Below are 14,083 nucleotides of genomic sequence, written 5' to 3' on the forward strand. Positions count from 1 at the left end.
TAGGACACACATTTCCCTGGAAGGCCCTGGATTCTTGGTTTTGGGAAGGAGAAAAAAAGAAAAAACCCTCCCAGAACAAAATCCTTTCACAGGAAAAAAATGACAACGCATGTATATAAATGAGACAAACATTCCCAGCCAATCCCAAACGGCTCTTTTTTTCTCAACATTAGCGGTGGAAGCTATAAAATGCAGTCAGAGTTTAGAACTTTACTGACTGTACCTACTGTACGAAATCATGCAGTATTTTTGGAATATTGGCGTATTTTTTTAAAATGTGTTCATAATTACAGTCAGACTTAGATGACTTTGCAGCTACACTTTAGTGCTGCTGTTGGAGAGAAAAAACAAAAACATTTACATTGGACACAATGAAAAAAATCCAATATTTCACACACACCGACCTTGACTCTCTCTTTGCGGAGGAAGTAGGCAGTGGCGTGCAGCACATCTGCGGCATGCGTGGAGTTGTGGTAGGAGTTGGAGGAGTGGTAGCTGGTCTCCATGAGCTGGAGCCACGAACGGAGCGAAGCCTCCGAGCAGTTCAGGAACTCACAAACTCCGAAGCTGGTGAAGATCTTCAGCCCGAGGTAGGTCAGCGGCCTGCAGGGACACGAAAGAACTCGTGAGAAGATGACGCAAAGATGAAAATACAGAAAGGAGGCCAACTGGCGATGACCTCATCAGTCCATCCATCTCTCTTCAATCGTTTAACCAAAGTAACGTAAAACTGAGCCACTGCTCCGATTCCCAGGCCCATCGTAGGCCCCACAGTCCCCCGACTCAAGAACAGGACCTGAGATACAAGCACTCCTTCACATAGGGTTGATGACACAAATACACACACACACACACACACATATGAGTGTGTGTGTGTGTGTATACATTCATACATATCTACACACAGAAATACATACACACACATATATCCACATATATACATCTATATACACATATGTATATGCACATATATACACATGTATGTACATATGTATGTACATGCAAACATATCAACACACATACATGCATACATATAGTCAAAAAAAATATATACACACATGCATTCACATACACTCACATACTGTATGTGGACATACATATATATTTTTATATACATATGTACACATATATACATTCATACATACACAAAAATTCATACATACACATATATACATACATATGCACATACACAAATTCTTATATATCGTACTTACATATACATACATTGTATATGTACATATACACATTCATATATGCATACACATATATGTACAAATATATACTTCTATACAAAGATACATATAAGTGCTGATCTACACATACATACACTCAAAAATACATACATACAATCATACACACATATAAACACCCACATATACATACATATGTACATACGCATATACACACATATGCATACATATTTGCATGTGCATATATACATACATACATTTGCTATTTTTTTTACATACAGTTGGGTATCTATACATACACATGTATATAAACACACATAAATACATGTTTAAATGCTTATGTTTGTATGTATACATACATACCTGATCACACACATATATGTATGTATATATGTGTATGCACATAAACATACCCACATACATTTAGATACATGCATTTACATTTTATATACATGTATATGCATATGTACACATATTTATATACACATGCGCATATACATATACAAATATATACATAGATGCACACGTGTATGTGTATATATTTGTGTGTATATTTTTGTATATGTGTGTATATGTGTATGCAAAGGTGTATAAACATGTATAAATATGTATATGTATGTGGGTATGTATATATACATATGAATGTAATTGTATGTATCTATACATACATAAAAACATATGTGCATATGTAATATACATGTATTGATGTGTATATTTACATGTGTATGTATATATACCCAACTATATATGTATGTATATATGTGCATGTAAGTATGTATGTGTATATGTGTGAATATATGTACGAGTATATGTCAACATATATGTATGTGAATGTATGTGTATATATTTGCATGTAAATGTTTGTATATATATGTGTGAATATATGTGTACGTGTATATATGTGAATACATGTTTGTATGTATGTGTATATTTTCGTGTATATGATTGTATATATGTGTGTGTATATATGTATAGATACATGTCCATATGTACAAATATAGATAAATAAAAAAGACTCATATGTGTCTGTGCATACATACACTAAAACATACATACATACAAACATACACACAATTAAACACCCACATATACAAACATGCACGTGTACATACATACATACATACCCATATATACAACCATATATACATACATATAGTATACATATACACATAAATATATATATACACACACACACACACACATAAATAAATATATATATGCATGAGCATATATGTTTATATATACAAATTTATAAGTATGTTTATATGTAGTAAACATATACACATACATACACACATACAAATATATATACAAACGTAAGTACATATACACACATATACAGATATATTCACACAATTACACACACATGTACATACATACATACATATATAAATGTATACATACATATATACACATATGTATATTCATACATAGAAATATATGCACATATTTACACACGTCAACATACAAATAAATACACATATACACACACACAGATACACATATGTATGTGCACACACATATATTCACATATGTATTTGCATGTACATGTATATGTATATACATCTGTCTGTACATATACATATATTCATTCGCAAACATTGCATATCCACATATATACACACATATGTATGTGCATACCCACATATACATATGTACACATATATACGTGTATATATGAGATATATAGAAATGCCATCTATACATAGATACACATACAATAGATACATGAACATAAATTCATATATACACATAGGTACACATATACATGTTCACATATCTACACACATACGAATGCATACACATATTCACACACACATATACGTGTATACATACACACATTGGATATGCACATATGCACACACATAAATATGTGTATATGCATACCCACATATACATATGCACACACATATATACATATATAATGCATACATGTAAATGCCCATCAATACATACATATACATACATACACTCAAATATACATACATACACACAAACACCCATATATAGATACATACTTACATGCGCATATATACATACTTATAGTTAGGTATATATACATACATATGTATATATATACACATATATTATGTATGTATATATGTGTATTATGTAATCATATACACATACATACAAACATGTGAATACATGCATTTACCTTCATATATACACATATGCATATACATACATACCCACATACATGTACATGTGTAAACACATATGTATATATGTACATTAACATATACACACATATAGTTATGTATGTACATGTTCACAAATGCATACATACATATAGTTATATATATAATACACATATATACATACATGCATATGTACATATACATACATGCACATATATAAAGTTATGTACACATATACATACATATACTCACACGTATATATGTATATTTATGTGTATGTATACATACACATACTGTATATGCACATACATACACACACACACACACACACACACACACACACACACACACACACACACACACACACACACACATATACAGGGTCTTTCTGTGTGAGTCTCCATGTTCTCCCTGTACCTGCGTGGGTTCTCTCCGGTACTCCAGCTTCCTCCCACAGTCCAAATACGTGCAAATGGGGACGAGGCTGATTGATACTCTAAACTGACCGTAGGCGTGGCTGGGAGAGCCAATGGTTGTCTGTCTCTATGTGTTGGCCCTGCCAAGGACTGGCGACCTGTCCAGGGTGAACCCCACCTCCCACCTAAAGGCTGCTGGGATAGGCTCCACCCCCCCCCCCCCCCCCGTGACCCTGAACAGGATAAGCGGAAGAAATTGGATGGATGAATGGATAGATGGACCCAAACACACATATCAACATGTCAACTTTTTGTTGTTTGTTAAGTGAATAATGTGTACATAGAAACTGAGAGAAACCTCAACCTTAGGCGAATATTTGGGGGATGTCATTTAAGACCTTAGAGCCTGACCTCCAGGGCCCTTTGGACTCCAGAGGTGAAACTGTCACAAGTCTTTGGGCTCTGAATGAGACACTGTTATCTGAACATCTCTATTCAGTCTCCATCAACTTCATACCTCTTGTGCGTAGCCGCCTCCAGCTCCAGGATGTTGAATTCCCAGCATTCCTCGTCATTCAGCATCTCAGCGATGGCCTGAGGGACATCACTCAGGGTGACGGGGATGGCGAGCTGGCTCTGGCTCATGTCTGCGAAAAATAAAAGCGCACCCGGTTCACAGCAATCACACCGTAAAGGGGTAAAACACCAGGAAGCACTTTGACTGGATGAATACATGACGGATGGTGGTGCCAAGCCGGACGCCCTAGTTTTATATACAAGCATGTCACATGGTAAAGCTGAGACGGCGGTAGAGCGACGGCGTGATATCAGAATGTTTGAATACCAGCACGAGTGCAAAGCTGATGAATAGGAATGCGGTTCTCAACGTGAAGACAAAGAGGAGGATTTCTCAGAAACAGACTCTTTATTTAGCTCTGCCTTCAGTGGAGTCTTGTGACTTCAATCATTATAACGGCGTTACATAATGGTGGACTGTAGATGATTAAAAGAACATTATAGTGCTTTCATCAGAACAATAAGCACTTTACACGTCATATTTATTCATGAGATTCTCTCAAGGCAACAGAACTCATGTTCCTTCATCTCAGAGGACCTGAACCTGTTCTCCCCTCGCAGGCTCATTAGCGGCAAACGCTGCTCTGCTCCTCTCAGACATCTTATACAGCAGTGTGTTAGCTACCGAGACTGTAGGAGCCTCTCGGACGGGTGGACAATCACCACACAGCCAATGCCTTTTATTAGTGCTGCGCAAGAATTTGTCCTGCGCGTCCAGACGTCCATCCATGTTGCAGCCAGTTCTTCTGGCAGGATAACGACGGACGTAAACCACATTCTATCCTGGAAACCTGTTTAGATAGTATTTTTCTAAATACACCTTTAAAACCATTCACAAAAAATAACCTGAAAGGCCTGCCTTACTCTAACATTTAACAATCCAAATATTCATCAAAACATGTCATCTTTAGCATAGAGGTTGCTACTAGCTAGCATGCTCAGCGGTCGCTATTGTTTCACGTATGCTGGGAGACTCTGAAAATGGCAGCATGCAATAAGCGGGAAGTGAATGTGATGTTCATTCATATAAAAATACGACGCACAAGTAATTTAATTCAACTGAAATCTTGTCGCCACTCTGCACAGCGCCAGAGTCCAGACGCTATAGAAGCACAGGCTTTTATTAAACTTACTTTTGGAGAAAACATACTCGTTGCCAGACAGCCTACGCAGTCCATCCTGGAGAGAATATAAAAAAATGCAGGGTCAAGTGAGTTACAACTACAAACAAATTCACAACACAAATTTGTACAATTAACAATAATGTGAGAACGTGGTTACACAGCATAAATACATTCATAAACGCAGAAATAAATAGTTAAACAAGTTTAAAAAAGTTTGGAAATGAAAAGGGCTGTTCATATATTTATTTGTGCATTTCCAGTTTATCTGACCTTTCTCTGCTATTGGTTTGTATATATGTATTTATTTCAGTATATGTTTGTTGATCAGGCGGGCGGTCTTTCCGTCAGTCTAAAGCAGGATTGGCTGCGGATGCTTTGACAGCGTAAGTCTAGATCTGTGTTTCCTGCATCTACACTTGAGGGTACACTAACCGACCCCCCCGCCCCTTACATTCATGAGCCCCCCAACCAGGTCGTTGGTGTGCGGGTCGTCTTCTTTGGATGCCAGCTGAGGCGAGTAGAGCTCAGTGGTCCTCAGGATCTCCAGCACGCGGTCCAGAGCCTCAGCCACCGTCACTGGGCTGCTCTCCTGGGCAGCGTTGATGATGTTTATTACCTTGAGAAGAGGAATAAGAAAGTAAAACGTGTGTGTGTGTGTGTGTGTGTGTGTGTGTGTGTGTGTCGCAGCGCTCTTTTCCCCCGTCCCTGTATCTCGAAGAACCCCATGTGATGATGAGAGATCTTGTCTGAGCTAAAAAAGCTTCTCCAGCACGCACCAGCACCACAGGGCTCGCAGCAACAATGACATACTGTATACGTGAGGTCTCTAAATACGACCCAGCCTGCAGCCGGACCCGGCCGACTCTTTCGTGCTCCCTCACATAACACATCTGAATCTTTCCCGCAAAAGCGGAACGCTTCAGTTAGTGGAACACATCTCATTCTGCTGGCAAGCATCCGTCCTGACAAACAACGCTTCCTGGAAGGAACGTGAAAATCACTGGTTTGAATTGTCGTTTACTTCCTGCTGTTGGTTTGTCAGCAGGATTACACACAAACTACAAGTTGGTGGAGCCAACAAACACGGTCATAAACTACGGAAGCGACCCATTTTGATAATTTAAAAAATAGCAGGTTTACTAGCATCATAACACCTTAGCAGAGGGAAACGCTCTCCAAGTGCTGACTTCTAAATTTGCTTTATTTCTCCCTTTTAATGCAGTTCTTTTTTTGGTCTTTACACAAAATTGTCTTTTGCTCCCATTGATAGAGAAGTACACAAATGTGTGCACTTTTACTGTAAAAACTTAAGCTCATCATAAAAATAAAACCTCTGTGTGGTCAGATGAAACTAAGGCAAGAAAGCTGGAAGCGGCCTACCTTGGTGATGGGAGCCTCGATCGTCATGGAGTGAATCCTGGCGACGGAGGAATATCTCCGATTCTGTAAACTGGAGGCTGAAATTTACACAACAACAGTGTTTGAGGACAACGGCACGGCTCATTGTTCGGCTACTTGAAACGGTTTAAGCTGAACTGAAAAGAAGGATGCATTTTTAATTAGGAACGGACAACGTTGGATAACTTTGGTACCGCTATGCAGGTATTCTACTACTGATTTGGCCGTTCATACTGAAAAATGCGTGTTAAAATTGGGTCTCTGAAAATGTAATGTTTCCTCTGTTTTTAAAATATGTGGAGAAACCCATCGATCACATGTTTAACACTGTGGAGAGGAGAGTTGAGTCTTCATCACATTGACACCAACATATCAAAAAAAAGACAGATATCTGCTGATGCCGATCTTATCGTTCTTGCCTATTTTTAACCCCTTTTCATCCAGATCCTTGGTCAAACCCTGTTTCCTGTCCCGTTACCATGGATACAGATGCACAGGCTCGGGCTTATCTCCCACCTCTCTATCACTTTTCCACTTAGAAATATGTTAGGATACTGCAGTAAAGGCACCTGAAGAGAACAAGATCATTCTCAGGGTTTGGGAGCCTGCACTTCCTCCCTTATTAGAACCCAAGAACAAGTTCTAAATAAAAGAGCTGCATGGAAATGGTGTGGCGGGTGTGGAGTAAATGCTAGTGAAGGGTTGATGGAGGACGAGTAGAGTTTAGCGGAAGGAAAGTGGTTTGAAGAGCAGAGAATCAGGTGAAGCAGCAGAGGAGGAGGAGCAGCAGCACTCAACCGAGACACCTGAAAATAGCAGCGGCTGCGTCAAAGTCGTCGAGGAGGGAGCGACGTCATGTCATCAGCCCACCACATCTCTTCACCATCTCTTTAGCTCGAGTGCCGTCCAATCGCGCATCTGACTCATTCCCTCATTTTTCACCTTCCCCCGACTCAGCTTTTGTCTCCCTGCCTTTATCATCTAACTGTCTAGCGACGTTCATCTTTCATTCATGGAAAGTTAGGAATAATCTTACCGTCACTACCACGGGAGCTGAGGGATCTCGCATCCATGGAATCTTTCCTTCTGTCCCGGTGACGTAGGGAGTGGCACTCTGTGCAGACATAGAGGACGTTAACTATGCAGAAGTGAACGCGGCCTCTGTGTGCTTCCCCGCTGTTACGTTTAACACAGGCGGACTGAAATCACACAATCATCTGGAAGATTTCTTTAGATCAAAAATACACCAGAATGCTCTTTTACCTGACTGGGAAATTTCTCCGCTGCACCTCTCTTCCTTGTTGAACTTGTGGACCTGATAGACAGAGAGTGAGAGATGGTGGTGGTAGTTAATAGTTAATAGTTAGTCGTGAGGAATACAATCAAGACCGCTGTTGACCGGCGCGTGTGTCGCTCAGCAGGATTACACAAAAGCTACGAAGCCCATTTTCACCAAACTTGGTGGAGGGGTGTAGAGTGGGGCGAGGAAAAATCCCCTGGATTTTGGTGAAGATCACTCATAGCGCCACCTGGCGGCAACAGGAAGTCTTAAGTTTTATTATTCCTCCTGGCGTGTCAACCGGATCCATTTCAGCTTTGGTCAAAATCACCTCAAGAACTTGGTAAAGGGTGAAGACGGTGAGGTTTTCATATTTCATCGCCCCCCCCCCCCCCCCCCCCTCACAATTTCACAACTGCCACGTCACCCTACAAGGCTCTGCCCCTCTGCCACCCTGGGAGCAGCGCAGACTTCCATGGATTCAAGTGTACAGTGAGCAACACATTTACAAGTTAGCGCAAATTTTCCAGCCATAGCGATTATATTTTCATGCAGGTAAGTCTTTGTGCAGTACATCCAGTTAGTCACACCGAGGTCACGTCCATGGAGACATGTCCAGCCTCTAATCCGGTTACTGAAGATTTCCCTCCCCTCAGTGGCTCACGGCACCTTGCTGACAGATATGTAATTATGTAATGATGAATGTGGACGTCCAAACCTGCAGCGTTCAGGTCCATTTCTATGTGCACAATCAATCTATCGAGAAAATCAATGAAATGTTCCTCAATGGCATTTAAGTTTTAGAACCCATGTCTTCTTCTTTGCAGCCGCTCTCTCTCTCTCTCTCTCTCTCTCGCGCTCTCTCTCTCTCTCTATCTCTCCGCTTGCTCTCGGGTCTCCAGCGCACCCCTGACAGAGTAAATAGGATTAAGACAGTATAAACACTTCTAATGACATATGCGGCTGCCAGATTTCACTGGCGGCCTCTTAATGGGCTTCTTGGGCTGCAAAACACAAACAGACATCTGAAAAAAAAAATATTTTGCATTAACTTGAACTGGAGAACAGTTGAGATTATGATGTCCCTTAATTGAGAAGGAAGCCAAACAAAAGTGACCCTAAACCTGCTGCAAGTCTGGAGTGGTTAGCCCAATACTGCTAACTAAACAACACCATAAAATGGAAACTGTGGTACGCAGCCAAAGGCTTGGGTGGGGAGAGTTGAGGAACAATGTGTGGTTCTAAATGTTCTGAGGGAAGTGACCAAAGCGTAATATCAGATCAGTTTTGTCCTGAAAGCACCTTTGTCCCCTCGGGTCAGCAGATGGATGAAGGCATCTCAGTGAAGATGCATTACACGCCTCCATTTGGTTGCAAATGTCACCACATACTAAACTTCTGTTCCTCCTCTGCATCAGTTTGGTACCAAAAATGTGTGGTGAAAACGAATTAGAAACAAGGGCACAGCTGAACAGCTCAGTTTGCGGGGGATGACTTTTTTTACCTCCACGATTTCAGGAAACGGATCAGTCGCTAACCATGTCGAAGGATTCCCAATCCCAACAAGCAGGAATGGATGCCATGTGGCTTTGGCAGGCAGATGCCAGCGAGTGACTCACCTCATGTACACATGATGAGAGAGCGCGGTGAGCTAAAGCTAGTCCCTGTGCAGCTTTGGCTGGGGTATAAATAGCCCTGGCGCCTGGCTGCTAGCCCTCACAGGCCTTAGCAGGGGATCCCGGTGCTTAGCCGTAGCTTAGCGTAGTATGACGTTATTGGCCCGGAACCTCGCTGAGAGCAGCGACACACCTGCTTCAGAGTAAATAACTGCTCCACGGAGCTGAAGCCAAGCAGGCTACATGTGTTTGAATCTGACACTTGAGCCTGCAGGTAGTTTGTTGTTTTTACATGAAATAGCCGGCACAGATTGAGATCCACATCCAGTTTGGACTGAATCAATAATTTCTTGATTGGGCCTGGCTTTGCTGTGGCATTAGGATAGCAGACCTCTTCTAATGTGGGCTTTATTCAAGTTTTTGTGAATTAAACTTTGCAGCATTTTCTCTCCAAATAGCTGCAGAATCTATAATTCAGATCACATTCGGGGCAGGTTGGAGACAGAGGTTTCAGACCTCAAACTGCTGCGACTGTGCAGGTGAGATTCATCTGAGCTTGGAACCGAGGTTGAAGTTTTGCTGACGCAACCATATCATTTTCATAAAGGTTTCACGCACTTTATACTGATACAGGACTTCTTAACTTTTTAAAGATCCAAATACAAGCCTTTTGCTTCACTTCGATAGGTTGAAGGTTCAAGAAATGTGGGTAAAATTAAATATATGAATGGAGAACGCAGACACAAGTGCGAGTGGGTGCATCTAATCCTTCGTGACATCATAGATGATGCTGGGTACTAGATTACCGCTGCACTCACTTGATTATTGTTGTCGATGTGAGGTCTCTTGATGGATACGAAGTGTCGGATTTTCCTGTTGGGATCAATAGAGAAACCTGTGAGTGGTGCTGTTGGGCCTGAACCAAGCGACGGTCCGGGGGGAGCTGACTCACCCTCCCTGGCCGATGACGGGCGTTATCTTCACATTCTGCTGTATACTGTCGCCGGTCTTCTTCCTGGCGTAGTAAATACCCTGCCACTCCTCCAGAGAGAAGAGAACCATCAAACACAGCTCTAACAGAACATGGGAGGTGGAGGGATTGTGGGATGTTTGTTCACCTTTCCTTTCTTGATGCAGGTGTTGATGGTGTCCAGCAGGTCGGCTCTGTTCTTGTCACTCTTGGGCAGTTCGGTCAGTTCCTTCCCAATCAGCTCCCCCTTGTGATAGCCCATCATCCGCTCAAATGCCGGGTTCACGTACTGGGACAGAACCAAGAAGATGAACAGGAAGGTTTCTTTCGCTTGTTTGGAATCTGATACTGCAAAATGCAAACATCGCTCTGGTCCGGAGACTGCTGAGCTCCAACTCGTGTAACCCGACTTATCCTATTTAAAGTTCTTTTCTGGAGGTTTCGCTCAGTGGTCCTACCTGTATGATGTGGTCTTCACTTGTGATCTCCACAGCCTCCTGACAGTGTTCCAATGCCGTGAAGACGGAGTTACAGGCCCTGTGGATGAATGAAGGGGCTCTTAAAAAAAACAAAAAAAACAAAAACGCACCACCTTTTTGGGGAGCGCTCTTATTGCCTATCACCCCCCCCCCCAACCAGGCAAGAAGATCGGCACTCCTCTCCTCCGTGCTGCATTAGGATTTGGGAGCTGTGCAAATCACTGTGCCCAGTCAAGACAGTAGTCCCAACTATTCATTGTGCTAAGCTAACTAGCTGCTGTTTGCGGGTCTCAGCTGTCTAATGCAGCGCAGGGGAGGGAGGGGTATCCATATTCTTGTTGGGCTCCCAAAAATTGGACACATTCCTTTAACTCAGGATCAGGAAACTTGATAGCTTCAGCTGGCCAGATTAACTGTGTATATATTCCCAGTGTATGTATATATGACGGCATGGCACTTGCATGATGTTTTCGTTGGGCTGTACCTGAGTTTGAACTGGCAGCGCACCTCTCCGTGTTCAATCTGGATGAGTTCATTGTAACAGGCCGACACACTGCTGTTCTCCACAAACCTCTGAGAACGAGGGAGGGAGGAGGAGGAGGAGAGTGAGTGAGAGAGAGAGAGAGAGAGAGAGAGAGAGAGAGAGTCAGCATTTACAAAGTAGCATCTTGTTTTGTATTCTCTTACGTCATTTTCACACCACAAAGACGGCTGACAATAAGAGCTTCTTTCAAAACACGCAGCTATTTTAGTGTCTGAAGCCCTCAGGATGGGGGTGGGGCAATAAAAAGCACTGATGAGAAAGCAGGATAACACAACCACTCTTGTTATATACACACTGTCACAAGACGAGGCGAGCTGGTGGACCTACTCTGCTAAATCCAGCACACAGGAGAGGAAGAACAGATGGCTCGTCCTGGTCAGGCGCTCTATACAATGACAGGAGAGGAGTTATCACCATCTGAGAAACATGCTTATCAACACCTCGGGGGCTAAAATATCTAGTTTACAAGCCCGGAAACACATTTTCTTTATCAGCTTCTGTGTCTTGTCTGAAACGAACCACATTGGCAGGCAGTGTTCAGTTCTTCTGATTTACAACAAAAATCCAACATCTGTTAAAAAAAAACACACACAAAAAAAAAACGAAGGACATTTTGCGTTTCCTCAGGTGAGATGTGGCGGGAGCTCTAGCAATACTGCTACGGACATCATTTGCTTCAAGTTTTTGGAAAGATTCACCACACTCGACACACACTTTACCAAAAACAGTGATTTAAGCATTCGGTTAATCATGTCTTTAAATGTTCTCTAGAGGCGCGGCAGCGGTGAATTCCCAATCTCGGGTTCATCGTTACACTCATCAAATCAACAGAGAACGCTCAGGACACATTAAACTTCCTTCCAAATGAATTTGCTGTGTCTGTGAACGTCACTTCCAGGAGCCAGAGGTAAAATGTCATGGAGAGGCACTTAAAAACACGTTTTGCACTGTTGCTCCACACGGATGTCCGACGATTGCCGTTGTGAAGTCATGGACGTACAAATTTATGATTGGTGACATGACAGGTTTGGAAGCTGTTGGTCGCTGAGTTTTCATCGGAGACATTTTGTTTTTGTTTTTTTTTGGGGGGGGGGGGTCAAATATCAGAAGCAAATAATTAAAAGCAGAGAATTTTCATGCGTCTAAAAACACGTGGAGGCAGAACTCTTTATAATAACTACAAAAACTTACTTTTGTGGCACAACGGCAAGAATAACTGTGTTTTCAGACGGCTTTGTGGCGCGGATCATCCTGGAGAGAGAACAGATGAAACGTCAGACCGGTACTGGAGTGGCGCTGATGTCATCGACACCAACGAAAGGGTGAACATTTCTGCACTTCCCGCAGAAACACCTCACACAATCAAACATCTGCAGCTGCAGATGTTCAGCCACCCTTGTTCTCTGGTAGAACTTGCGGCTGTGAGGTGGAGGCAGGAAGGAAATGGTAGAGGACGAGAGATTCTCATGAAGATGGAGAGATGGTGAGAGAGAGAGAGAGAGAGAGAGAGAAAACAAGGAGCAGCTGCCAAACTGGTGATCAGAAGACATGAGGGACAAATGGATCTGTTCCTGTGCTCAGGGAAACAATGAATCGCTAATAATAAATCACCACACAGCGTGAGTCCTTCAGTGTGGGGAAGAGCCCAGGACGATACTCTTGCCCAACTCCTGCAGGGTTAATGACAAAAGACATTCAGAAAAGGTCCCTGTAATGACGCCTGGGAGGCATCCGCACAGGCATGGGACACATATTATACCCTCTGATCCCTGGGAATCCCCAGCAGTAGCTCCTCAACACAAGGCCTTTGTTACAGACCTCAAAACGCATTTATTTTTTTGCAATATTAAGTCTTCGGCATTTAAATGAGACGTCCGTTTTTGTTCACGTTACATTTCAGCGTGTCTGAAACATTCTTCCGTCTAGCGAGTAGACAATACAAGACTTGAAGTATTTCCCGGTTACATCTTGAGTTTCCTGAAGCCAACGAGAAAGTAGAACTAACTGGCTGGAAGAGCACAGACGCGTGTCTGCCCGCCCAGGAGAGGCCAGAGAGACGGAGAAAATATGAGGACCTGAGATATGACTTGTTGGTTCAAGTTAGCTATTTAGTGGCCACAGGGTATGATTTGTTCCCTCAGTTTAGTTATTTGAGGTAACAAGATAATACAGTAACTTGGTCCCATGTTTAGATTATTTTCAGTTATATGTTGTGGCACCAAAATAACTAAACTGGGGGAACAAGTTTAGATCTCGTGGAGACACACTTGATTAGATTGTTGAGTTTTTCTCTCTGGCTACAACCTATTTTTCCTGGCTCTCCCTCTTTGGCCACTCCAGAGCTCCCTGT

At 42.2% G+C, this 14,083-nt stretch overlaps 1 protein-coding gene across 4 annotated transcripts in view; it reads right to left on the reverse strand.

The window, feature by feature from the left end:
- The window catches only part of pde8b (phosphodiesterase 8B), a 41,280-nt gene that overhangs the window by 7,028 nt on the left and 20,169 nt on the right, over positions 1 to 14,083 (reverse strand). For all 4 annotated transcript variants that reach the window (XM_086188544.1, XM_086188546.1, XM_086188545.1 and 1 more), the window contains 14 exons: positions 12,925 to 12,984; positions 12,061 to 12,118; positions 11,674 to 11,762; positions 11,169 to 11,247; positions 10,859 to 10,999; positions 10,693 to 10,781; positions 10,559 to 10,613; positions 8,109 to 8,160; positions 7,882 to 7,959; positions 6,828 to 6,904; positions 5,899 to 6,063; positions 5,457 to 5,502; positions 4,265 to 4,394; positions 405 to 603 (listed from right to left, as the gene is read on the reverse strand). In XM_086188544.1, coding sequence (XP_086044670.1) covers positions 405 to 603; positions 4,265 to 4,394; positions 5,457 to 5,502; positions 5,899 to 6,063; positions 6,828 to 6,904; positions 7,882 to 7,959; positions 8,109 to 8,160; positions 10,559 to 10,613; positions 10,693 to 10,781; positions 10,859 to 10,999; positions 11,169 to 11,247; positions 11,674 to 11,762; positions 12,061 to 12,118; positions 12,925 to 12,984 — 1,318 coding nt within the window. The remainder of the gene's footprint in view (positions 1 to 404; positions 604 to 4,264; positions 4,395 to 5,456; positions 5,503 to 5,898; positions 6,064 to 6,827; positions 6,905 to 7,881; positions 7,960 to 8,108; positions 8,161 to 10,558; positions 10,614 to 10,692; positions 10,782 to 10,858; positions 11,000 to 11,168; positions 11,248 to 11,673; positions 11,763 to 12,060; positions 12,119 to 12,924; positions 12,985 to 14,083) is intronic.

Source organism: Aulostomus chinensis, chromosome 19 (genome assembly GCF_037954235.1).
Source record: "Aulostomus chinensis isolate RoL2024-O1b breed Wild chromosome 19, RoL_Achi_v1.0, whole genome shotgun sequence".
Taxonomy (NCBI): Eukaryota; Metazoa; Chordata; class Actinopteri; order Syngnathiformes; family Aulostomidae; genus Aulostomus; species Aulostomus chinensis.